Source organism: Euleptes europaea, chromosome 17 (genome assembly GCF_029931775.1).
Source record: "Euleptes europaea isolate rEulEur1 chromosome 17, rEulEur1.hap1, whole genome shotgun sequence".
NCBI lineage: Eukaryota > Metazoa > Chordata > Lepidosauria > Squamata > Sphaerodactylidae > Euleptes > Euleptes europaea.
In genome coordinates, this window is record NC_079328.1 from 17,290,582 (window position 1) to 17,318,129 (window position 27,548).

At 45.6% G+C, this 27,548-nt stretch overlaps 1 protein-coding gene across 1 annotated transcript in view; it reads left to right on the plus strand.

Annotated features, from left to right (window-relative positions):
- Positions 1 to 25,497, plus strand: part of FBLN1 (fibulin 1) — a 64,796-nt gene extending 39,299 nt beyond the window's left edge. Inside the window, exons 13-18 of the mRNA XM_056862306.1 lie at positions 2,297 to 2,416; positions 5,385 to 5,516; positions 6,244 to 6,367; positions 15,682 to 15,824; positions 17,086 to 17,217; positions 25,336 to 25,497. Of these exons, the coding sequence (XP_056718284.1) occupies positions 2,297 to 2,416; positions 5,385 to 5,516; positions 6,244 to 6,367; positions 15,682 to 15,824; positions 17,086 to 17,217; positions 25,336 to 25,475 (791 nt within the window). The 3' untranslated portion in view covers positions 25,476 to 25,497. The remainder of the gene's footprint in view (positions 1 to 2,296; positions 2,417 to 5,384; positions 5,517 to 6,243; positions 6,368 to 15,681; positions 15,825 to 17,085; positions 17,218 to 25,335) is intronic.
- The last annotated feature ends 2,051 nt before the right edge of the window (positions 25,498 to 27,548 follow it).

Genomic DNA, 27,548 nt, shown 5'->3' on the forward strand with positions numbered 1-27,548 from the left:
GTTTGGATTGCTGGATGTATTCAAATAAACGGGAAGATAAAGAGGTAAAGGTCCCCTGTGCAAGCACTGGGTCATTCCTGACCCATGGGGTGACGTCACATCCTGACGTTTACTAGGCAGACTTTGTTTACGGGGTGGTTTGCCAATGCCTTCCCCAGTCATCTTCCCTTCCCCCCCCCCCCAGCAAACTGGGTACTCATTTTACCGACCTTGGAAGGATGGAAGGCTGAGTCAACCTTGAGCCGGCTACCTGAAACTGACTCCCGTCGGGATCGAACTCAGGTCATGAGCAGAGCCTGGACTGCAGTACTGCAGCTTACCACTGCGCCACGGGGCTCCAGAATGGGAAGATACAGGCTTGATTTCTCAGTCATTCTGGGACTACTTAACATACGATTGAGGCATTTATTATGGTACTATTACTGTTACAGTTTGGAAAAGGCTCAGGCATTAGGGAATTTGTGATATAGGTTATCGGAAGCTATATGCTATGGCTCACAGAGATTGTTCTTTAACTTTTGAAATGGTAGATTTGAAGTTAATGGAGAACATGTGCATGCCTTAGCATGCATCTTCTGGTGATTTATATGATAAATTAACTAATACCCAAGCCCTTTCCAAATTTGAAGTGCAAACTATTCAAAGTATTTTTGTCCGTGTCTAAATACAGGAGACCCTTTAGTGCACTTCAGTGTTTTGCATCAGCAATCCTAGAGGGCCACTATAAGCAAATTCCTTTAAACAATCATTTTGGTCCCTGCAGCGCTAGGGATTTAGCGACAGTAGTCCATGTGCTGTTAGTTTGTAACTATTGTAGGGATAAGGATTTGTTGCCTCCTGGGCTATTTTATCAGGTAATTCAGCAAAAGATTTGGGTACCTTGTTTTGGGTCAAGGATGTCAGAGGCGCTTCTGCTGGGTTGCAGTCCCCTATTGGGTGGCCATTTTTGCTACCTTCTTGAAGGCTGGGCTGTATAGACAACCAGGGAGCCATGCCTTCTGCCTGTCTTAGCATACATGCTCAGAGGAGCAGAAGGGGAGGTCACTCGGTGGTGGAGAGGGTTCCGGACCCTCCTCTTGCTCCTAATTAGGGTACATCCCTTGTACTTGGCTTGTGTTTCTTGCCAGTGTGGTGAACCGGGTTTTATTCCCCCCTTCTCCACATGAGCGGCGGACTCTAATCTGGTGAACCGGGTTGGTTTCTCCACTCCTCCGCTTGAAGCCTGCTGGGTGACCTTGGGCCAGTCACAGTTCTTTCTGAACTCTCTCAGCCCCACCTGCCTAACAAGGAGTCTGTCGTGGGGAGAGGAAGGGAAGGAGATTGTAAGCCAGTGTGATTCTCCTTAAAAGGTAGAGAAAGTCAACATATAAAAACCAACTCTTCTTCTTAGTCTGCTGCCTGTGATCGAGGCCTTGACACTGGTGAGGTCATCACTCTGTCCCCTCTGCTTAAGAACATCAGAGGAGCCCTGCTGGATCAGAGCAGTGGTCCATCTAGTCCAGCATCCTGTTTCACACAGCTGCCAACCAGTTGCCCTTTAGGGCCAACAAACAGGGCACAGAGGCCGATGCCTTCCCCTGATGTCACCTCCTAGCAAGAGTTTTGCAAGTTTACTGCCTTAAAATATGGAGTTTCCTGTTACTAACCTCCTCCTGTAATATGTCTCTGATGACATGTTCCTGTCATGTGTTTGCTGCTTAGTGAGTCACTGGTTCTAGAAATGTGACCTATACCACTGAAAGAGTGGCCTTGTTTTTAAAAGTTGCCACTGAGACTAGACCCTGATGGGTAGAAGAAGAGTTGGTTTTTACATTTCTCTACCTTTTAAGGAGAATCAAACCGGCTTACAATCTCCTTCCCTTCCTCTCCCCACAACAGACACCTTGTGAGGTAGGTAGGGCTGAGAGAGTTTGGAAAGAACTGTGTCTGGCCCAAGGTCACCCAGCAGGTTTCATGTGTAAGAGTGGGGAAACCAACCCGGTTCACCAGATTAGAGTCTGCCTTTCATATGGAGAAGGGGGAATCAAACCCAATTCTCCAGATTAAAGCCCACCACTCTTAACCACTACACCACACTGGCTCTCCAGTTAAAGGATGTTACTAATCCACAGTTTGATGACTGCTTTTTAATGTATTGTAGAGTTGAACAAGATCAGTTGATGTTATAATTGTTACTTTTTTCTTTTGTGTGAAGATTTTTTTTAAATTGAAAATGTGTTGAGAATCAAACCTTTTCGCCATTTAACCACTGAACACCTACAGTAAGTTCAAATACTGTATTTTTTGTTGGTTTTAGATCTGAATGAATGTGAAAGTAATCCCTGTAGCCAGGAGTGTGCCAATGTGTACGGTTCCTATCAGTGCTATTGTCGTCGGGGCTATCAGCTTAGTGATGTGGATGGGATCACCTGTGAAGGTGAGTAGCACTCCTGACGTTCGCTGTCCTTATGAACTTTGAAGCGGTCTTGTCAGAAGTCCGGCGGCACCTTTAAAGGCTAACATTTCTTTCTATGTGAGCTTTCGGACTCATGAACACTTAATATTGAAAGAAATGTTGGTCTTTAAGGTTCCTCTGGACCTCGTTTGATTTTGCTACAACAGACGAACACGGCGACCCCTTTTCAATTATTCTAAGTCAGGATATTGATCTGTTGCCCGCTCTGGCTGGCAGCGGCTTGCAGGCGAATCTCTCCCAACCTGGCTAGCTGAGATGCTTGTCACAGGCAGCAGCGGAGTTCCAGCTGGGCTCAGTCCATCTACCGCTTCTTGCAAACCTGGGCTGGGCAGAGATATGAGCTCTTGGCCCTTTGCCTGTAGCCCACAATTGTATGATGCAGCGAATGCCTTTGAACCCTCTGTGGTCTACACGTAATTGAAGAAGTTTACAGGCTGATAAAGCTTTGGCAGCAAAACGTGTTTTTGTCATCTGGAGAGCACGTTCTGGTATTTATCTAGCTTATGATGATTTTCAAGACTCAGATGCAAGGCTCAGCGTCTTTCGTGTCATTCACAAGTTGAGCTTATCAGACACAACTGAATGATTTTGGACTCCTTTGTGGACTGGTTCTGGTTGCTCCATTTGCAGATTACCTGTTCATCTGATGGATATTAGTATTGTATTTTTGTTAGTAATTTGCTACATTGGTATTTGTATTATTATAATGACACTGAGCCATAGTGCTGTTTTTTGTTTGTTTATTACCTATCACTCAGTACAGGTCAGGTTTGTTTTTTTATTAGTGGAGCCCATGTTTGGCAGACTCATCCATCAGACCCTGCAGGGATCTGTTTTATTTATTTCATTGCATTTTTTGTTTAACTGGTTTGATTGTTCAGAATCTTCCCATGAGGTGTTTTGGGGAGAAAAGCAGCTTATAAATGCTGCAAAGAAACTGTTCCACTGAAGAAGAAGAAGAGTTGGCTTTTATATGCCAACTTTCTCTACCTTTTTAAGGAGAAGCAAACCGGCTTACAATCACCTTCCCTCCCCACCCCTCCACAACAGACACCTTGTGAAGTAGGCAGGGCTGAGTTCAGAGCAAACTGTGACTAGTCCAAGGTCACCCAGCTGGCTTCACGTGTAAGGGTGGGGAAACCAACCCGGTTCACCAGGTTAGAGTCTGCCGCTCATGTGGAGAAGTGGGGAATCAAACCCGGTTCTCCAGATTAGAGTCTACTACTTAACAACTACACCACGGTGGCTCTCGTTGATGTTTTGCCCCTCTTATATTGAATCACACCACTGGTCTGTCTTGCCCAGTGCTGTCTGCTCCAGCTGGTAATAGTTCTCTGGGGTCTTAGGTTAAGGCCTTCCCCAACCCTGTTGCTTTGGATTGCTTAAACTGGAGCTTCCAAGGACTGAACCTGGGAACATCTGCTTGCAGAATATGCACATCTGCTCCTGATGGTCCCTCCCTTCCCATCTATCACACCCCCAGCATGGTTCACATACATGCTTGCATTAATGCAGCATCAGCTAGCATATTACTTATCTGAATGAGCCACCACAGGCCGAACACTATCCCACCTGATACCACCTCACTCACAAAGCTCTTTGAGATAGACTATATATGCATCATATATGAGAGCAGTGTAATCAAGTTGTATGCATGCATGTGCGAACCAGCCTTGTGGGGTGGGCTGAAGTGGGACTGATTTTTTACATGTGGAACTTACAAATACTTTGCTGTGTTTTAAAATGGCACGAATCACTTTAGCGAAGGAGCAAACTAGCAGACCAGACTCTGTAGAGACCAGATTCTGATGGATGTACAAGGGCAGGGCATGTTCTTAATAAACAATGAACATGCTTCTGTTAATAAACTTTCTAAATATGGGATTTAGAGATATATGAGCACCACCAGAAACTCTGCAGTTCTTAAAAGTAGTCTTTTAAATTCCCCCCAAACGATTCCAGAGTTTTGTCTGTGCAGAACCTTCCAACTTCAGCTCTGGTCTTGCTTTAGGTAAAATTTGACAGCAAGTTCTTGAGAAATCACTGTACATTAATTTCACCAGAATTCTTTTACTTCGCCTCTAATAAGTTTCACCTAAGCAAGGCTGTCCGGCTTCAGATTAAACTTGTGGTATTTCTGCTGCTTATGAATTTCTTAATGCACATTTGCTAGTTTGCTTAGGAAAAAGTTTTCATCCTCTGCTGAGTTTCTCATTCAGGGGACAAAAATGGGAATAGTCACTAAATTTTCCCCAGAGAGGAACTGGGAATTTCAATGGTGATGGATCTAAACTCAACATGGTTCTAGTGAATTTGAGCAGAGATCATTGTAGCACATGAGCATGCCTCTCTCCTGAGCCATGGCTGCAGTGGTCTCAAAGCTCACACCTTGCAATTTGAAGGTTCTGTAAAAAAGTATTTTTCCTGAATGTGCTGGATTCAACATCTGTAGGAAAATACACTGTTGATTTTTTTGTGTGAGCAGAAATATTTCCATGGAAACCTGCACAAACTGCAGTCTGGACGGTTGCAGGGGTCTTGCGACAAGACCTTAGAACATAAGAAAGGCCATGCTGGATCAGATCAATGCCCATCAAGTCCAGCAGTCTGCTCACACAGAGGCCAACCAGGTGCCTCTAGGAAGCCCACAAACAAGATGACTGCAGCAGCACCATCCTGCCTGTGTTCCACTGCACCCAAAATAATAGGCATGCTCCTTTGATACTGGAGAGAATAGGTATGCATCATGACTAGTATCCATTTTTACTAGTAGCCATGAATAGCCCTCTCCTCCATGAACATGTCCACTCCCCTCTTAAAGCCTTCCAAGTTGGCAGCCATCACCACATCCTGGGGCAGGGAGTCCCACAATTTACCTATACATTGGAAGCCTTCATTATGTTTCCTAATTTGCGAATATGCTTTTCAGATATTGATGAATGTGCCTTGCCAACCGGAGGACATATCTGTGCCTATCGCTGCAATAATGTTCCAGGGAGTTTTCAGTGCACTTGCCCCCCTTCTGGTTATAAACTGGCATCGAACTCACGGAACTGCCAAGGTATGCGCAAAGGTGGTGCTCGTAAAAGGCTAGAATTACAGAGCTTCTGTTGCACAGTGAAATGTTTTTTGCAAAATATAGGTGTCATATGTTTGTCATCTGGGAGAGATGGACAGTATGTGTGAGGCAGGTGTTACTTCCCAGGTCTCCTGTGACTGAGCAGGTTCCAGCTTTCTCACATACTGAGGGTGGTTTTCTCCTCCTCTGAGGCCCAGGCCTAGGTGACTATCTTAGGTGGCAGCTGTTGGCTGTTAAAGGAAGATTTGAAGCTGCCTTCTGCTAGTTGGTTACTGATTGTATTTCTTTCTTTTACTGGGAAGAAGGACTACTGGACCTTTTTCCCCGATGAGCATCAAAATGTACCAACTGTCTTTTATTCTTCCACTGTCGTTGGCATCTTGACTATGCAGGGTTGTGTCCCATCCCCACCCCACCCCCCGGCAGCTCACCTTCAGGTTTCATGTGTAGGAGTTGGGAAACAAACCTAGTTCATCAGATTAGAGTCTGTCGCTCATGTGGAGGAGTGGGGAGTCAAACCCGGTTCTCCAGATTACAGTTCACCACGCTTAACCACTACACCATGTTGCCTCTCTACCACGTTAATGAGAACTGGACCATTGTCGAATCTATCTATGCTAAGCAGAATTCATTCTCTCTCCCTCTCTTTCTCTCTCTCTCTCTCTCTCTCTCTCTCTTTCTCTCTCATGGGCTGCTTCCATTTTTATAGATATTGATGAGTGTGTTACTGAAACGCATACCTGTTCATACAATGAGACCTGCTTTAACATTCAGGGAGGGTTCCGTTGCCTTTCTTTGGAATGCCCAGAGAATTATCGCAAATCTGGTGAAAAGTAAGTCCTTTTTTTTTTACTCCCTTTGGGTACTTTAGTGCTAGAATGAAACTTGATAAACTAAGCTATAGAGTCAGCTATCTCCCAGTACATATTTGCTGCTGTAGTAAATTATATTCTGCTTAGTTAAAAGTCACACTTACGGGTTATCAGTGACAATGAATATTAATGTCAAAGTTAAAAGTTAAAAGTCACACTTACGGGTTATCAGTGACAATGAATATTAATGTCAAAGTTAAAAGTTAAAAGTCACACTTACGGGTTATCAGTGACAATGAATATTAATGTGTTGGATATTAATCCTCTGTACTGCAAGTACAGGCTGACAGGAGTAGGCAGGTTCACATCAAATAGAAGAGCGTTTCACCACCGGAGGTCAACCCCAGAAGTATCCAGCTTCTACAAATATAAATTAAGATTTGTTTCCTGAACAGAGCTAACTTTAGGAATGCAGGACTTCAAAGGGAAGAAGGAATGAGAGGGGATTCCCTTCCTTTCTTGTCCTGCAGGCAGAACTTTGGGGTGTGACATGCATAGAATGTATCTGGATCCCCAACTAGCCTCGGCTGTCTCTGCTCAGGGAAGGACTTCTTTTTGACAAAAGTGTATGATGGGACCCTGTCTGTATATCAAAGGCTACTATGAGCATCTGCGTCAGATTTGGGGCAACATTCACTGAGTAGAAGACAGACAGTTCTGATCTACTATATTTTGAGAAGTTCTCCTGCACAAGTCTCAGTGAAATGAATATAAACTGTGCGATGACACCCTCAGAGCATAAGCCTAGCTATGCAGGATCAGACCACTGGTCCATACAATCTAGTCCACTCCAACAGTGGCCAGTTGCATGCCATAGGCAGAGCCTGCAAGCAATAGCCCTCTCCTACCAACTGCTCCTCCGAACCTGGCAAGCATTCTGCCTCTGACCCTAGAGGCCCCACTAGGTTGTCATGGCTAACAGCCAATAATTGACCTATCCTTCAAAAATCTGTCCAGCCCACTTTTAAAACCTTCTACGTCAGTATTATGTAGTACCCAGCTGTAGTATTATGGGTAATTACACAAACTAGTGTTACTACTTGTCTGGAAGTCTTACCGGAGAGGTTTGTCCCCTTTCTCGTTACCAAGCATAGTTGGAAAAACCCCTGTAGCATCTCAACAACTGAGCCAGCACCTGGGAGAAAGCCTCTGCCACTCACGTGGAGGAGTGGGGAATCAAACCCAGTTCTCCAGATCAGAGTCCACCGCTCTTAACCACTACACCACGCTGGCTCTCCAGTAAGGAAGTGGATTTACAGTCTTATTTATTCAGTACTAATATTGCAGCTGAGGTTCGCATAATTCACTTATGACAGCCATATAGTTATCCTTAGCTTATTTAGTCAATCAGGGTTTTTAGTTTTTGATTGTATACCGTTTTCCCCTTTTTATAACAAATGACTGTAAATTATATCTATGGTGGTCTTTGACTGCAGTAGAAAAAAAAAGAGGGGAATAGAACCCAACCTGGAAAATAGAAGTTGGGTACCCAAGGCTGGGTGGGATGAAAAATATATATATATATAAATAATGAAACTATATAATTTATTAGAATCACTATGTAAGAATTAACATTATTTAAAAACTGTTAAAATAGCACAATGGCATTTCTTAAGGTTGATGTCTGTCACCACAAGCCAAACGCGTTTCGACCTATATGGCCTTCCTCAGTGGTCTATTTAAATCATATAAAAACATGCACACACATTACAAATATATTTACATGTACAGGCAATATACAACAGACGAGGCACGTAATAGGTTGTATATATTACCAATTACACCAACATCTGGTGGTATTGTCTTAGGTTTTTATGCTGGGCTGTATATGTCTCCCACATAAGTTGTGTGCAAGTATCAACCTATTCAAACAGTGTTGGTTTCTGAACAGGAGATTCCAGGAAGTGAACCCGGGACTTGACCTTGTGCATGCCAAGCATGGGCTCTTCCTCTTCCATGGTCACGCTGGAGGTCTCCTTGACTTCTCCCTTCTCCTGTCCTGCCTGCAGAGCGGTTGCTAACCTTCCTCCCTTCTCTTGTCTTCTTGCTTTTCTTGCAGTCGTTGTGAGCGTCTGCCCTGTCACCAAAATAAGGAATGCCAGAGCCTGCCCTTGAGAATAACTTCTTACCACCTCTCTTTTCCTACCAACGTTCAAGTTCCCATCGATATTTTCCGCATGGGCCCTTCCAGTGTCGTCCCTGGGGATAAAATTCAGCTCTCCATCGTCAGTGGGAATGAGGAGGGTATTTTCGGTGCCAAAAATGTGAACAACCACAATGGTGTGGTGTCCATGCAGAAGCCAATCACAGAGCCCAGAGACCTCCTCCTGACGGTTCAGATGCAGCTCTTCCGCCATGGGACTGTCAGCACCTTTGTTGCCAAGTTGTCTGTCTTTGTCTCCGCGCAGCTATGATCCCTTGCATGCCGGCGGCTGCTGTGGGTTTCCCACTCCTAGCAGTGCCTTTCTCCCCACTCCCATTTAAAACAATAAAGGCAAACCTTTCTGCATGCTGCATTTGCATTTTATTGATCCATTTTCCTATAACTTTTAACATTCTAGCTTGCCTGTTCGTTGCTTATTGAGATGCGCTCTACGTGGAAGTTGCAAGAGACTAACTTCTGCTGCTGAGAAGCCAAATCTGGCTTCTGGATCAGCACATGAACACATGAAGCTGCCTTATACTGAACCGGACCCTTGGTCCATCGGAGTCAGTATTGTCTACTCAGACTGGCAGCGGCTCTTCAGGGTCTCAAGCTGAGGTCTTTCACATCACCTTCTCGCCTGGTTCTTTTAAGTGGAGATGCCGGGGATTGAACCTGGGACCTTCTGCATGCCAAGCTGATGCTCTACCACTGAGCCACGGCCCCCTCCAAGCAGCTAGCTATCAGGTGTGTGTGTGTGTGGGGGGGTAATGTCCACGGCAGTATCACTCTTGACTCTGCACCTCAGTTGTCTGTCAGGTGAGCCCAGGCCTCCTGGATCCCCTGCTTCCTCCAAAGGGGGAGGGAGGGTGGGTGGTGGCAGTCCTCTAACTTCATATTCACTTCAGCTCCCAGAGACATGCAATGGGCTCTCTTTGGCACCTCCTGCCACCCAATTTGCCAAGACTTAGGCCATCCGGAGGGAACAGCTAAGGGGAGAACTTGGACTGCTCCTGTTTTGCTGTCCACGAGTGTGTATGAATATAAGAGAAGAAGAAGAAGAGTTCGTTTTTTTATATGCCAACTTTCCCACTTAAGGAAGAATCAAACCGGCTTACAATCACCTTCCCTCCCCCTCCCCACAACACACACCCTGTGAGGTAGGTGGGGCTGAGAGAGTTCAGAGAGAACTGTGACTAGCCCAAGGTCACCCAGCTGGCTTCATGTGTAGGAGTGGGGAAACCAACCCGGTTCACCAGATTAGCATCCATCACTCGTGTAAAAGTGGAGAATCAAACTGGGTTCTCCAGATCAGAGTTCACTGCTTCAAACCACCGCTCTTAACCAGTACACCCCACTGGCTCTCTTAAGAAGAAGAGTTTGTTTTTATACCCTGCTTTTTTTCTACCTTTAAGGCAGTGGTGTCAAACATAAGGCCCGCAGGCCGGATCTGGCCCCTTGAGAGCTTGTATCCGACCCCTTGACTCCCCCCTCCAGCAAGCTCTGGGTTTTAAAGCAGTACCTGCAGAGTGTGAGACTAAGCTCCTATCCCCATTCTGGAGAAAGCTCATGCATTAGTCAAGCAAAGGATCTGTGATATAGATCACCAGAAGATACATGCTTTGGCACATTGACCTTATTCACCTTTAACCTTGTAAACTTTCCAGTACTTACAAAATGGGCATGCTATTTTAAAACCTTTTCCTGACCTGGATAGCCCAGGCTAGCCCAATCTTGTCGGATCTCAGAAGCTAAGCAGGGTCAACCCGGGTCAGTATTGGGGTGGGAGACCACCAAGGAGTACCAGGGTCGCTACACAGAGGCAGCCAATGACAAACCACCACTGAATGTCTCTTGCCTTGAAAATCCTACGGGGTCACCATAAGTCAGCTGTGACTTGCCAGCAAAAATTTTTTTTCTAATTAAAAACTTTAAGTGTTCCAAAATGTAGGAGAGCTTTTCCATTTGCACCCTGCAATGTTTTGCCATCAGCAATCTTTGAGGGTTGTTACAAGCGCATACATCCCTGAGATGTGCTGGAGAAGTGAGCCTTATAACATTATTTATTTATAAAAAAATTATAACCTTCTGTTCTGCAAGGGTTTAAGGTGGCTACCATCATACCAAATGGCCCTGTTCACAAGTTACAGCATTTTTCTTTGTAAGTGTGTTGAGTAATTCTCATGTTACATTCAACACACATGCAGCTGACTGTGTGGTCGGAACTGCACATTTATCGAAGTAGTAGTCCCTGGCTTCATTTGTAAAGTGAACGCATGTTGGCTCTTTCTTACAAACTAGGTTTGCCAAGTGTAGCTTGGGAGATTTGGGGGTAAAACCTGGGGAGGGAGGGGTTTGGGGAGAGGAGGGACCTCAGTGAGGAAAAGAAGCTTCAAAGCTAAAAAGATGCCTATATGTTTAGTGACTCAAGTCAAGGAAGAAATACAAGGCAAAAAGGTTTCCTATTTAAAATGGAAGGTTTTCCTGAATGAGGGACAAAAAGGAATTCGGTGAACTGAAAGGAGCACTAGTTTTGGTAAAACAAATGTAAGTTGACAAAAAAAGGTGAGCAAAGACAATGACAGAGCCGCTGTTTTCTGGGAAATTGCCTAAAGAACTGAGTCAAATTGGGGTGATAAAAGATACAATTCTAGGATTAAATCAAAAACCATAAGTCTGCAGGTCTGGAACCTGAGGGTTTCTAAGGAGCCGCGGAACTCTTGGTCTACTAACTAGTATATGCAACTTGTAGTTAAAATTGGCTTCAGTACCAGAGGATTGGAAAGTAGGGCATTTTACACCAATTTTTAAAAACGGGTCTAGTGCGCCCCAGGAAATTTGCAGGCCTGTTAGCGTAACCACACGGATTCTGCAAAGGGGAGTCCTCCTGGCTCACTAAACTTTGGTGGTTCTTTTTTTTTCCCCTTCCAGGTATTAAACTTTGATGGTTCTTTAACCAGGTTAATAAGCATGTGGTGATTGTGGTATGCTTGTACTTTCAAAACTCTTTTGACAAGGTACCTCACCAATGTCTGTCTCATGAGGAAGCTTAGCCATCATGGGATATGAAAACTGGAAGCAGAGTATACAAATAAATGGACAGTTCTCACAACGGAGAAGCGCAGTACTGTTTGGAAGGAATACGTTAAACCCAGCGGCAGATTTGCCATTATGGCCACTGGGAAAAATCCCAGTGGCCTCCCCCCGCCCTCCCCTGGGCCAGCCCAGCCCAAGATGAAGAAGTAGAAGAGTTGGTTTTTATACCCCACTTTTCTCTGCCTTTTTAAGGAGAAGCAAACCGGCTTCCCATCTCCTTCCCTTCCTCTCCCCACAACAGACACCTTGTGAGGTAGGTGGGGCTGAGAGAGTTCAGAGAGAACTGTGACTAGCCCAAGGTCACCCAGCTGGCTTCATGGGTAGGAGTGGGGAAATCAATCCTGTTCACGAGATTAGAGTCCACCGCTCCTAACCACTACATCATGCTGAGTGAGAAGGGCAGTGCATGGCTTTGGGGAGGAAGCACCTGGCTGGACTTCACTGAGGCTGGCCCAGAGAAGGAGATGCCCAGCTGAACTGCGGCCAGCCCAGGGAAGGAAAAGCCCAAACAAGCCATGCCATAGCAACCTCCCTCCAAAGCATCCATTTTCCTCTAGGGAAACTGATCTCTGTAGTCTGGAGATGAGTTGTAATTCCGGGGGATCCCCAGATCCCACCTGGAGGCCAGCATCCCTACCCACAGGAGGCACCCAGTCCAAAAGGAGATGCCTAGCCAGATCCAAAGCCTTCTGGGGCAAAGGTGGCAGTGCCCATGAAGCATTTGTTGCCACCCTCAATTAGCACTAGGGGTTGGTGTGAAGTCTGGGACCATTCTTTCAATTGTAAATTTGAAAGGGAAAAGAAAGGATTTGAGGTAGAAATGTGTGAATCCTGTTGTAAATTTTCCAGGTGTGAATTTTCTAGGTAATGACTAGAACAGACTCAGCAGGGAGCAGGGGCTGGGGAGCTCTGGAAAAGCCTGCAGCCAGAACAAAACAAAAATGGGGGAGGCAGAATACACTGGAGTTAAGCTGAGAGAGAGACAGAGGAAATGTAGTGAACTAACTAAGGAATGAAGGGGTAAAAGTTGTGTTGTAGCAGACTCAGATCCAAGCAAAGACAAAGGGCGGGAAAGAGAACAGGGCAACCTTCCACAATATCTTTAAATCTCCCATGCGGCCGAGGGGAGACATGATAGAGGTCTATAATATTATGCATGGTTTGGAGAGAGTGGACAGGGAGAGGTTTTTCTCCCTCTCCCATAATACTAAAACACGGGGTCATCTGCTGAAGCTGGAGGGTGAGAGATTCAAAACTGATAAACGGAAGTATTTTTTTTCAAGCAACGCATAGTTAAATAGTGGAACTCCCTGCCCCAAAATGTGGTGATGGCTGCCAACTTGGAAGGCTTTAAGAGGGGAGTGGACATGTTCATGGAGGAAAGGGGTATTCATGGCTACTAGTTAAAATGGATACTAGTCATGATTAGGGTTGCCAGGTCCCTCTTCACCACCGGTGGGAGATTTTTGGGGCGGAGCCTGAGGATGGCAGGGTTTGGGTATGGGAGGGACTTCAATGCCATAGACTTCAATTGCCCTTATCTGGAGACCGTGGCAAACGTTAAAGACTGAGCTATTTTTAGCTACATGAATTTTGCTGGTTCCACTGTGACTGCCAAAGATATTTAATGCTGGCTGAAGAAGCCAATGTATATTGGTGAAAACGCTATACATCCGGAAGGCGTTCCCGGGCTCTGCTCTGAGCTTCGCTGGGCACTTTGTGCCACGATCTTGTGTATTTCAAACGTTTGATATGTAGATTTGCAATTTGTGGTCCAATTGAGACTGTTCATTGTTTGAGGTTTACAAGCCCCTTGCTAGTGGACTTCTCCGTCCTCCCTTGTGGATTGCTGTTGTTTTGTATTGTTGTTTTATGTGGTCTTTGCTTATGTTGTTGTTAAAAGTTTGTTTGCACATTCACATTACTGTTACAATGTTTGTATTGTCGTATTATTGTTGAAATATACAAATTGTTGTTCATTAAATTCTATTGGGTATATATTGGCTAACTACTGGTTCTTCTTAGCAACTAACTTAGCAATACTGGTGATATTTCATAACTACCTGGCAGTTGGCAACCCTAGTCATGATGCATGCCTATTCTCTCCAGGATCAGAGGAGCATGCCTGTTATCTTAGGTGCGGTGGAACACAGGCAGGATGGTGCTGCTTTAGTCGTCTTGTTTGGAGGCTTCCTGGAGGCACCTGGTTGGCCACTGTATGAACAGACTGCTGGACTTGATGGGCCTTGGTCTGATCCAGCAGGGCTTTTCTTATGTTCTTAGTAGTCCTGAAGACCTCTTATTGCTGAGGAAATTACTTTCTAACAGAACAGGGGACAAATAAGGAACTACAGCTCATCTCCAGACTATAGAGATCAGTTCCCCTGGAGGAAAGGGATGCTTTGGAGGAGGAACTCTATGGCATCGTACCCCACTGAGGTCCCTGTCCTCCTCAATCTCCATCCCTAAAACTCCAGGAGTTTCCCAACCTGTATCTGGAAACCCTACCCCCCACCCCCCACCAGTGGCCAGGCGAGACCTGGCAACACTAGAGGTAGGGTTGCCAGGTCCCTCTTTGCCACGGGTGGAAGATTTTTGGGGCACAGCCTGAGGAGGGCGGGGTTTGGGGAGGGGAGGGACTTCGATGCCATAGAGTCCAATTGTCAAAGCGGCCATTTTCTCCAGGTGAACTGATCTCTGTCAGCTGTAGTTCAGTTGTAACAGCAGGAGATCTCCCATTACCAAGCCCCAGCTTTGTCTGACGCATCTTATATATTGTGGAACAGAATTTCGCTACTTGCTTCACCCTCTGGTCTGACCCATCCCATAGGAGACACCTTAGCCTCCCTTCCTCGGAGCTATCCTTTATTAGATCAAGGAGAGGGGAAATTAGCCTGCATCGGACTTCCTGGTTGAAAGAGCACCTGAAAAAGACATGCACGGTAGATTCAACTTCACCTGACTTACAGGGACATCTCCATTCTGACCTTGGTCATCTTCTAAATCTGCCTTCTAGGATCGCCAAGGGCAGGGCAGAATGTGTGTGTGTGCAAAGTACTGTCAAGTCGCAGCCAACTTATGGTGACCCCTTGGGGTTTTCAAGGCAAGAGACTTACAGAGGTGGTTTGCCATTGCCTGCCTCTGCCTGGAGACCCTAGTATTTCTTGGTGGTCTCCCATCCAAGTACTAACTAGGGCCAACCGGCTTAGCTTCTGAGATCTGACGAGATCAGGCTAGCCTGGGCCATCCAGGTCAGGGTGTTAATTCCAATAGCACTCTGTAAATGAGGACAGTGAAATACTTAACTTTGGATTATATTTATGTCAAACCAAAACAAAAACAAAAAAAAACAACAACCCTAAAACAACCCCCCTCCAAAGATTACTTTTGAGCTTTTAAAAAGCCTCCTCTTCATTTAAAATAATAACACATGTGGGGACACACATCTTCAAATTTATAAAACCTATTACCTGTTCAGTTCAGTTCAATTTTATTGCATGGGGCCAAAGGCCGTTATGATAATTAACAATAAAAAAATTAAAAATACTATACAACTGGGTTGCAGTCAAACATTGTTAAAAGATACCCGATAATTTACATGTTTCATAGTACAAGTGATATTGAGGAGTCTTACTCGAATTTCACGAGAAGTTCTAAACAAAGTGGATGGTGAGGCTCTGATACACATTCCTAAGCCTGACTTCATCTCGTGTCAATTTGGTAATTGTCTTAATATAGATTTGTGGTGGTTGCCCTCCTACGGCTTGGTCTTGAATTATTAAAAAAAAAAAAAAGATACCTGTTCAGCACCTTCTAAATCTGCTTTGGAATTAATCTAGTTGAACTGGATACGTTTACCAAATGTCTCCTGGACGTCTGAAAAACTGACCAGCTTCCAAAGGCTGGGAAACACAGACATATGGATGGTGATTGACAGCAAGGCCAGTCCTGATTCAGAGCTTCAAGGTTCAGCATGTGCTTCTTGGACCCTGGAAAGGAGACTTACTCCTTTTTTCTCCCCCTTTCTTCCTTACAGTGTCAGACATGAGAAGACAGATACGATTCGTTGCATTAAGTCATGTCGACCTACCGATGCCAACTGTATCTTGGACCCGGTGCACACCATTTCCCACACTGTCATTTCACTGCCCACATTCAGGGAATTTACAAGGCCTGAAGGTAAATGGTTAGGGTTGCCAGGTCCCTCTTCGCCACCGGCAGTGGGAGCTGAGGAGGGCGGGTTTAGGGAGTGAAGGGACGTCAATGCCATAGAGTCCAATTGCCAAAGCGGCCACTTTCTCCAGGTGAACTGATCTCTATCGGCTGGAGATCAGTTGTAATAGCAGGAGATCTCCAGCTAGTACCTGGAGGTTGGCATTCCTATCAATGGTTGATCACATGAATAGCTTACGATAGAATCATCACAGAAGTTCCATCTGTAAAAGGCAACTATTCCTGTGGGAAAATGTTTGTACAGTGTTAAATTACAGCATTGTAGTCTGGGAGCCCCGTGGCACAGAGTGGTAAGCTGCACTACTGCAGTCCAAGCTCTGCTTACGACCTGAGTTCGATCCCAACGGAAGTTGGTTTCAGGTAGCCGGCTCAAGGTTGACTCAGCCTTCCATCCTGCCGAGGTCGGTAAAATGAGTCCCCAGCTTGCTGGGGGTAAAGGGAAGATGACTGGGGAAGGCACTGGCAAACCACCCTGTAAACCAGGGGTGGGGAACCTTTTTTCTTCCAAGGGCCATTTGGATATTTATAACATCATTCGCGGGCCATACAAAATTATCAACTTAAAAATTAGCCTGCTATATTTGGTCAAACATTTAGCCAGGAGGCACGACCGGAGACGGCTCCAAGTGTCTGCCACATAGAGCGACTCACTTTTGAGCTCTGCTGTCCCCAGCTGGACCCAAGAGATTCAGGCAGGGCAGCATCCTTCTGCTCTGCCAGGACCCATGAAGGGCCAGACCAAATGATTTCGCGGGCTTATACGGCCCCCGGGCCTGACGTTCCCCATCCCTGCTGTAAACAAAGTCTTCCTAGGAAACGTCGGGATGTGACGTCACCCCATGGGTCAGGAATGACCTGGTGCTTGCACAGGAGTCCTTTACCTTTACTTTTACCTAGTCATACTGTGTAGACTTTCCCAATATCGCTTCCTTTGGGGATTTCGGGCTGCTGTGCAAATTTCAGATTGGATGACAAGAGTTCTAAAAGAACAGGCGCTCCACCCTCAAGTGGTCACTGGGGCGACATTTCCTGCTCCCCATGGCCACCCCATACCTTGAGCAAATCTCATGGAAGATAAGACAAGATGAGGTTTCTTTGGCACTGTTCTCCTTAATTCAGTTGGGCAAGCGCTGAAACTGGTCACATGGCATGGATTGCCATCGTTTCCTGTTGTTGTTCTCTTGTGACGTAATATCTTTGCCCGCAGAGATTATATTCCTTCGGGCCATCACTCCTGCATACCCCGCCAACCAGGCCGACATCTTCTTTCAAATCGCGGAAGGAAATCTACGGGATTCGTTTGATATCGTCAAGCGCTACATGGACGGCATGACTGTGGGTGAGAAAACGCGCTACTTTTCGCTACTCTTGCTGAACACTAAGAATATAATCAAGTTTATTATATTTGTTAATTAAACTTTTGTTACCCTAACTGTCCTCTTGGCTCAAGGCAGCCAAGTTTGATACTCAAGAGGAAATTATTTTGATGAAATAGAATGCAAGGAGGAGGCTTGGGAGATCTGAGAAGAGGAGTTATACTGGAGACCTGGGGAAAGGGGGGGGGCAGAAAAGAGGTGGAGTCCTGGAATATCCAGAGGGGAGTTTTGGGAGAGACCAAAGCAGGCTCTATTTATTTATATGCTCCTTTCCAGTCCCCAAGGCAGTGAACAGTCAAAAACATTAAAACAAACTTTAAAACTCTCTTTTTCTGTGTACACGCACACATATACACGCAGAATAATTAAACAAAACCCATAAAAGTGAAGGTGGGTCCACCCACTGGTAGAAGACAATGATAGAGGGGGACAGATGAATTTCTCTGGGGAGGGAATTTTATAAATTTCTTAGCCTCAGGTGGCCAGAGGCACCAAAAGCAGGCCCTGGAAGAGGACCAGAGTGGCCAGGACGAGTTATATGGGAGTAGGCTATGGTTGCCAACCTCCAGGCACAAGCTGGAGATCTCCTGCTATTACAAATTATCTCCAGCTGATAGAGATCAGTTCCCCCGGAGAAAATGGCCGCTTTGGCAATTGGACTCTATGGCACTAAGGTCCCTCCCCAAACCCCACCCTCCTCAGGCTCCACCCCAAAAATCTCTCGGTATTTCCCAACCTGGCAATCCTAAGGAGAAGTGGAATAAATGTTTTAAATAAATACAATTTATGTAGTCTGGAGATCAGTTGTAATTCCAGGAAATCTGCAGCCCTCGCCTGGAGGTTGGCAACCCTAATGAAGCCCCTAGATTGGCCAGACCCAGTACAAGTAAATACACCGTCCCTTCCTCTTTGGCCTGGCCAATAGCTCAGTATACTGCTTGGGTGCTTCTATGAAATTCTGTGAAACCTCTGTAACTTTGCAACTACTTATGATTGCCATTAAAATATATTTTAAAGAACTTCGATCTGTAGTCAGGATAAAACAATAGCAAGCTGTTTTGAAGCACTGAACTTGGGAACAAATTTCTCTCCCATGTAACATTAAACAACTATATAGTTGGGCCGGAAGGTGGCACTAGTGACTTTTGAGAACTGCCTTGCAAAAGTTATTTCATGATTTACCAAGCGGCAGAAATGTTAAGGTGGGTGTCAAGACAGAACTTGTTCGCACAAGTCTGAAATAGAAATATTTCTGAAAACAGTAGCTAAATAATTGGAGGGAGATATTGTTTTACAAGAAAGATTATATACATGATGGACTGGCTTGTTTATTTGCCTTCTCTGCAGTACCATCCCTGGATTTAGCCCTTTAATTTTCCCCAGAAGGAGCTACAAACAGAGCCTGGAGGAATGACTGGGGGAGGGGGAATGATTAGGAGATTTCCCCCATAGCTCAGTAGCTTGACTCAGCTGACGTCTGGGGCAAGAGGAGGGGTTTCTCACTCACACAGCCCTGGGGCTCAGCAGCTTTGCATGAGGCATGCTGATGGCATCTTCATACCTGTCCTGTCTGTCTCCTCCACTGGTACTGTTTGCAAGCATTCCCTTAGCACCTGCTTTTTCAGACACTCCTGTCCATTTCAGACTCCTTTCTTTGATACATTATCAAAATACAGATACAGAATCCTATCTAGCATTTGTCTAAGTTCATTCAAACCAGCTTTCCTCAATGTTCTCGTTGAACTGCTTGTCTGTAGCTTTCCCTAAGATCAAGAATTATGCAGTCATTTGCCTCCAAAGCTCACAACTCATCAACCAAGTCTTCCTTATCGGTTAGGATCAAGTCAAGGGTATCTGATTCCCTTGTTCCTTCCTCCACTTTCTGAAAGAGGAAGTTGTCAGCACAGCAGGTCAAGAATTTCTTGGGCCTTCCATGCCCAATGGATGTAAGGGTCATTGATGTATTACATTATTATTCATTCTTGCTTCCTGAGATAGCAGTCATTTTTTTCATCCGCGTTCTCTCACTGGTTTGGTTGTCTCAGTTTTCTTTTATTGGTGTAGTGTAGTGGTTAAGAGCGGTGGACTCTAATCTGGAGAACTGGGTTTGATTCCCCCACTCCTCCACATGAGCGACGGACTCTAATCTGGTGAACCGGGTCGGTTTCCCCACTCCTACACATGAAGCCAGCTGTGTGACCTTGGGCTAGTCACAGTGCTCTCTGCACTCTCTCAGTCCCACAAAGTGTCTGCTGTGGGGAGAGGAAGGGAAGGCGATTGTAAGCCGGTTTGATTCTCCTTAAAAGGTAGAGAAAATCGGCATATAAAAACCAACTCTTCTCCCCCCCTATTCCCTGCCCAGTTCTGCTAGGATTCTCAAATGCCATCTATATTCAAGCAATACAGTTGGCATAGTGGTTCAGAGTGGTGGCTTGGAGTGGTGGACTCTAATCCAGAGAACCGGATTTGATTCCCCACTCCTCCACATGAGTGGCAGACGCTGGCAACCCTAAGGAGAAGTGGAATAAATGTTTTAAATAAATAACTGGTTTGTGTAGTCTGATCAGTTGTAATTCCAGGAGATCTGCAGACCCCACCCTAACTGAAGCTCCTAGATTGGCCAGACCCAGTACAAGTAAATATGCAGTTCCTTCCACTTTTGTCTGGCCAATAGCACAGTATGCTGCATGTTACCTATCGGATTGTAGCACAAGCCAGGACTCAGTCCAGGTCTAGATTCAAGAGTGGCTTAAACACAGAAGGTTACCGCACTTTGTATTCCCAGCGATGTATTAAGAGTTTGAAAATGTTATAAAAAACATCGCTTTAAAAGGGGCAGTTACCGCACTAGGTATTGCCAGCGATGTATTATGAGTTTGGAAATGTTATAAAAAATATTGTTCGCACTTTCTATGTATTCCCAGCGATGTATTGAGAGTTTAAAACTGTTATAAAAAATACTGTTCGCACTTTGTTTGGCCCCTTTAGCTGTGAAGACGTCTTCCAACCATTTTTAGCCGTGGCATCCAAAAACCCTTTTAAAGCGATGTTTTTTTAGAACATTTCCCAACTCTTGATACATCGCTGGGAATACCTAGTGCGGTAACAGCCAGGGTTTTTGGATGCCACGGCTTATAAATGGTTGGAAAACGTCTTCACAGCTAAAGGGGCCAAACAAAGTGCGAACAGTATTTTTTATAACGTTTTCAAACTCTTAATACATCGCTGGGAATACAAGTGCGGTAACCCCCGTAGTCCTGGCCCTGACAACATGGCATTAGAAGCTCTGCCGTAATGGCAAGGAATGGGTGAAGTCACAGAACAGCTCTTGTGTTCAGGATGCAGGATTCTTTGTCAACTGGCCGTGTGATACTAAATGCAGGCAGGAACCAGATGCGAAGGTGATCTGCCGGAGGGGCTTACATATTTCTGAAGGGGGCAAGAGGGGAGGGGAGCGTAATTATATCTTGCAGCAACACAGACAAGCTAGAAGAATATCACCAGATTCTTGGAAGAGGAGAGGACTGGAACAGGGTTGCCAGCCCGGGTTGGGAAATACCTAGAGATTTTTGGGGCGGAGCCTGAGGAGGGCAGGGTTTGGAGAGGGGAGGGACTTCAATGCCGTAGAGTCCAATTGCCAAAGCGGCCATTTTCTCCAGGTGAACTGTTCTCTATCGGCTGGAGATCAGTTGTAATAGCAGGAGATCTCCAGCTAGTACCTGGAGGCTTGCAGCCCTAAGCTGTACCGGCAGGGAGATATTACCGTAGTGTATTGAATCATTGCTTTTCACGCAGGGACCCTCCTAGGGAAAGAAAAAGATGCCCAACCTTCCTCTGACCCTTCCTCCTACCTGATCTGCACCGGCCACGGAAGCTTTACTAGAGCCCTTTCGTACTCGCGAGCTTCATTTCACCCCCATTTGCCCCTCTTGTGGCTTGGCTTGTGCAAGCGAGTCTGCGGCTGAGGCATGACAAGCCAGAACTTCTGTTTCTCTTTGGGAGAGGTGGGACAGGCAGGCTCGTGAGAGAGAGAGAGACAGAGAGTGATGGGGTGGGGGGGAGCCATAGTTCTTCACCCATCTGTCTTGGCTTCATTCATATTTAACCCTTATTTGACACTAGTCACGGTTAGGATGGGCAGCGTTAGTTCTCAGCCCTCCTGTGGCTAGGGTTGCCAACCTCCAGGTACTAGTATAAAATCAGTATAGGTTCAAATAAACAAAACATACACATCAATGTAGCCAAAGCAATAGGTTCAACACGCTGTGATGTCACTGTGTGTGTGTTAAGTGCCGTCAAGTCGCTTCCGACTCATGGCGACCCTATGAATGAAAGTCCTCCCAAATGTCCTATCTTTCACAGCCTTGCTCAGATCTTGCAAATTGAGGGCTGTTGCTTCCTTTATAGAGTCAATCCATCTCTTGCTGGGTCTTCCTCTTTTCCTACTGCCCTCAACTTTTCCTAGCATGACTGTCTTTTCCAGTGACTCTTGTCGTCTCATGTAATGTCACTAACAGCGACTAATACAGTACAATGTACAATGTAATGTCATAAAAGAAACTGCTGTCACATTACATTATGACCTTACATTGTACTGTATTAGTCGCTGTTAGTGACATTACAGCGTGTTGAACCTATTTCTCTGGCTACACTGATTTGTATATTTTGTTTCTTTGAACCTATACTGATTTTGTACTAATATATATTGGTATAGAGGTGTAATTTCCTGTTTCTAACCTCCAGGTACTAGCTGGAGATCTCCTGCTATTACAACTAGGGTTGCCAACCTCCAGGCAATAGCTGGAGATCTCCTGTTATTACAATTGATCCCCAGCCGATACAGGAGAAAATGGCCGCTTTGGCAATTGAACTCTATGGCATTGAAGTCCTGCCCCTCCCCAAACCCTGCCCTTCTCAGGCTCCGCCCCAAAAACCTCCCGCCGGTGGCAAAGAGGGACCTGGCAACCCTAATTACAACTGATCTCCAGCTGATAGAGATCAGTTCCCCTGGAGAAAATGGCCACTTCGGCAATTGGACTCTATGGCATTGAAGACCTTCCCCTCCCCAAACCCCTCCCTCCTCAGGCTCTGGCCCAAAAACCTCCTGCCAGTGGCAAAGAGGGACCTGGCAACCCTACCTGTTGCCAACCTCCCCCCTCCCCCCCGGCCACCTGTCTGCTGCAATAAGCAAGATTCCCAGATTGCTAGGCTGCCAGCAGAAGAGAGTGGAGGAAGGAATAAAGAAGGAACAAGTAGAGGAAACTGAGCAGGGCGGTTAATGGTCTAGCAAGGATCTCCTAGCTCCATATGCAGAGTAAGAAAATCTATTCTCTGGGCTGAATTATTCCAGCCTGTTTATCCATATGCTTAAAGTTAAAAATTAACACCAATGAGCCTACATTCCAAATACCTTCTACCCCTCCAAGGGCAGTTTTCCAGCGAGGTTCCTCCCCTCCCTCCGCCCCATTTCCAGCTACTGTCAACATGTCAATTTTATAAGCGAAGAGGCAGCGGTCCAAGGAAATGAATCTTATATGTAACATTTCAGGGACTGGAAATCTTGCTTGAAGAGCATTCATAAAACAGGGCAAGCAAAATGAATGTGGTGGAAAGCTTGCGATTTTACCGCATGCTGGAAATTGGCGTTTAAATGGGACAGAGCTTTAAGGTCATCACAGCACTGGCGAACAGGGTGCTGACAGCCGGCATGAGGAAACATTTATCTTTCCCATCAGATCCTGAGCCAATGTGTTCTTAGGGAACTGTTAGGAGAATACTTTTGGAATTCCACAAAGGCGATTGAGCGCTCTGCTTTGGAAACATGATCTCGGCTAAGATCTAAATAGGATACATATCAAATAATCCTTCCTTAAACTGGGTATTTCCTTCCAAATCAAACGCCACTGTTGGGATCCCAATAAGCGAAAGGAGGAATTCTACACCAAACCGGGTTCGGCTCGGCAGGTGTTTTGAATTTGAGTGTGACGCTGCGTTGTCCTGTTTTGCGCTTTCAGCACAGGACGCATCGCGAAAAAGAAAACCAGGGAGGCCGTAAGCAGAGCTGCAGGCTGGAGACAGATGGCGGGAGTTTTCTCCCCCGAGTTGAAGGCAGATGGAAGAAAGGCCTCCCGTTAAGGGTGTCTGCACTTATCCCATTATCACCTCTGGCCAACAAGTTTTGCAGATTTTTGGATCATTTCAAAAACTTGCGATGGTCTTTTAGGCACGGATGTTTCCCTCGCCGTCACCCCTGCGATGATTTTGGGTCTTCGTGCTGATTATTCATGCAGTTTCCGGCCATCAGAGGTCGCCTTGCTCTCCCCCTGTGTTTCCCTGCGTTTTCAGAGACCTCTTAAATTTGAAAACACAGGCAAAACGCGGGGAAACACAGGGGGAGAGCGAGGTGACCTCTGATGGTCGGAAACGGCATGCATAATCAACACAAAGACCCGAAATTGTCAGAGGGGTGACAGCGAGGGAAACAGCCATGCATAAAAGGCCAATGTCTTTTTGATCAGGGCGGGGCAGTCATTTAAAAGTAAGGGGGAAATTCCCAGTGGAGAGCCAAGAACATCCAGAGCCAAGCCCCAACAGCAACACCAGAGCTTCTGTGCCAACCATGACCAGGGTCTGCTAGGCAGTCACCTCCTCCTGCCCTGACAACATTGTCAGTGGCACGGGAGGAGGCAATGAGCACACCTTGCTGGCACCCCTGGTCAGGTCTGAGAAAATGATAAGTGCCCTTAGAATTACACAGGCTTATCTGCTGGGATGGAGTCGATTAAATAAATAAAAAAAATACTTCCCAGGAGGGGGAGAGACAGGTGGTAGAAGAAGAAGAGTTGGTTTTTATATGCTGACTTTCTCTACCACTTAAGGAAAAATCAAACTGGCTTCCAATCACCTTCCCTTTCCTTCCCCACAACAGACACTCGTGAGATAGGTGGGGCTGAGAGAGCGTGACTAGCCCAAGGTCACCCAGCTGGCTTCATGTGTAGGAGTGGGGAAACAAATCCAGTTTACCAGATTGGCGTCTGCTGCTCATGTGGGGGAGTGGGGAATCAAACCCGGTTCTCCAGATCAGAGTCCACCGCTCCAAACCACCGCTCTTAACCACTACACCACGCTGCTTCTCCAGGAAATGGTGGACTAACCAAAGAAAACTAAATCTCAGTTTCAATGTGCCATTTGGCCTAGCTGTCAGGTGCTGTGATGAACTGTTACTGATTTTCCCTCTTGGTGCCTTCCCATCTCTGTTATCCAGACGTTTGAAGTTATTGGTCAAGAAGGGAAACTTTGAGCCTGCACCCAGGCACCTTATGCATGCAAAACAGATTATCTGAGCCACAGACCTCCTTAATGGTCCTGGGGGCTGGGATCTGCCTTTTTGGCTTTAAGAACATAAGAAAGGTCCTGCTGGATCAGACCAAGGTCCATCAAGTCCAGCCGTCTGTTCATACAGTGGCCAACCAGGTGCCTCTAGGAAGCCCCCAAACAAGACGGCTGCAGCAGCACCATCCTGCCTGTGTTCCACCGCACCCAATATAATAGGCATGCTCCTCTGATACTAGAGAGAATGTGCTGTGGCACACCAGGTGCTCTGATGGCATATACACAGTGGCCAACTTTAAATTTAGTAAGTATATGAATAACAGTAACAATAACATAGTGCAAGAATGGCATAACCAAAAGACAAATCTGTGTGCCAAGGAGACTGCAGTCTAAACATTGGCATAAGTGGAGAGATGAATATGCCTAAACGCTGTAAGATGTTGGTAGGCTTTCTTTTTGCTGGAAATGCAGACACAGGTGGCAATCCTAAGAACACTTTCCTGGGAGTAAACCCCACTGAGTAAAATATGCCTTACTTCTGAGTAGATCTACCTAAGCTTGGTCCCACAGACTTCATGGAAGAGGTCAGTCGATTTGAAGGAAGGGAGAGAGACGGCATCCTTTGAGTGTTTTGGGAGGTGTGATAAATATATTTAAGAAAGACTTTAAAAAAGTATATATATATATGGGAGAACTGTAACCCTCACTAGGTCACCTGTCTTGATTTTTTCCCCTTCCCCTAATCCTAGGTGTGGTTCGCCAGGTGAAGCCTATCGTTGGCCCTTTCTATGCCACCCTGAAGCTCGAAATGAACTATGTTATGGGAGGGGTCGTCTCTCACCGCAACATTGTCAACGTGCACATCTTTGTTTCCGAATACTGGTTCTGAATACGCCGGCCACCTGGATGCAGGAAGAAGAGTGGCGAAGAGTAACGCCACTGCAAACTCTAAAGAATTATATACCTTTTGTATGTTTTGAGGGGGTCTTCTAAGACCAAATACCTTTTTTTTTCCTTCCAAAGATCGTATCTGATTTATTGTTTAAATAAAGGACAAATACCAAACTGTCTAAAATAGAACTAGGATGGAGCATTATGTTGCAGTGCTATCTAGTTGGATTGCTTTGCTGGTATCAATAAATTGAGTGCCTGGTGGCCTGACCTTTCACTGAGTTTGCTACAGGTCTTCTAGAGGCCCTTTGGAAGGGAAGCTGCATGCAAAATTTTGCTGGATCAGAGTCTTGCCTGCCTTCATCTTTACAACTTCTATCTTTTTAGAACTCCTTGCTTGTCTATGAGGTTAACTTTTCGGCCACAAAAATCAGGAAGTCACTTAAATCTCCTGTCAATTTGGGATCTTAAGGCATATGTTAAACTTTTGCTCCTAAACTGCTTCATAATCTATGTATTCTCCTACAAGGAGAGGGTTGGTTGTTTTGGGGAGTTTCAAGGGCCCTTCCTTAAGCATATATAGATATTAATTTAAAATTTAATTAAAAGGGTATTTAGAAAGCCCCAATTAAACTGACTATGGAATGTGAAACTACTTACATCCAACTTTGGGGTCTAAATGAATCCATTCAGCACTTGTTATAAGGAGATGTTACGAAGAAGAAGAGTTGGTTTTTATATGCCAGTTTTCTCTACCTTTTAAGGAGAATCAAACTGGCTTACAGTCTCCTTCCCTTCCTCTCCCCACAACAGACACCCTGTGAGGTAGGTGGGGCTGAGAGAGTGTGACTAGCCCAAGGCAACCCAGTCAGGAGCTCAGCCCCTTACAAGTATTCAAGGCCTTTGCTCAGGCTAAGTTCCCTTAGTGATATGATTGGCAGGCTCCGGGTGGGGGCTGGAGATCTCCCAGAATTACAACTGGTCTCCAGGTAAAATATATCAGTTCCCCTGGAGAAAATAGCTGCTTTGGATGGGGGACTCTATGGCTTTATACCCCACCAAGGTCTCTCCCCTCCTCAAACCCCGCCCACCCAAGGCTCCACCCACTAGAATTTCACAATCCAGAGCTGGCAATCCTACCTGGTGATCATGTTTGTGTTTATAGTTTATAACCATACAAGGATGGCATTTGGAGTCTGTAAAGATTTTGAACATTGTTTTCTTTGGGAGGGGGGTCTGTTATTCATGCTCTTTCCCTCTTCCAACTGTACACTGCCTGGAGGTATGAATAACACTGCCGCAAAAGCCCTGGCAAATCCAGTGAGTATTTAGCATTTTCCCCATGTGAATAGCACATTATACATGCGCACACACGCACACGCACACACGCAAACATTACTACGGTTCCTATGGCTCGATGAGAAGAATGTATGCCTACGAAATCAATGTTGTCACTTAGAAACTGAATAAGCCGTAATCTTAGGCTTTAAAATGGGAAAGATGTGATCTCGGGGGGTGGGCGGGAAGTGTCTAATCATGTTAGGGTTCTCTACTGCATAATTAAAAGTGTCAAGATTGAGAGAAATGGGAAGCCCACACTTTTAAGAAACAGAAATATAGTGCACACATCTTTATTGGAAATGGTAAACAGCAAAGGACCATATTCTGCCACCATGTGATGCGCCGTTTGAGCCATCTTTAAAAGACCTAATAAAAGGGAATGGAACATCAAAGAGGATAATGTGGTCCACCAAGAGAATGCGTCTGTTGGGTCTTGCAGGTTGTCTCAGTGTGTGTTCTTTGAACATCATACCACGTAGCTATCCAAAGCTGTCACATTAATTCAGTGGTCTTCAAATCATAGCCCTTTTATGCATGGCTGTTTCCCTCGTGGTCACCCCTCTGACGACTTCGGATCTTTGTTTGGATTATGCATGCCATTTCTGACTGTCAAAGGTCACCTTGCTCTCCCCCTGCATTTCCCCGCGTTTTGCCCACATTTTCCAATTCGAGATAAAACAGGTCCCTGAAAATGCAGGGAAGCGCAGTGGGAGAGCGAGGTGACCTCTGA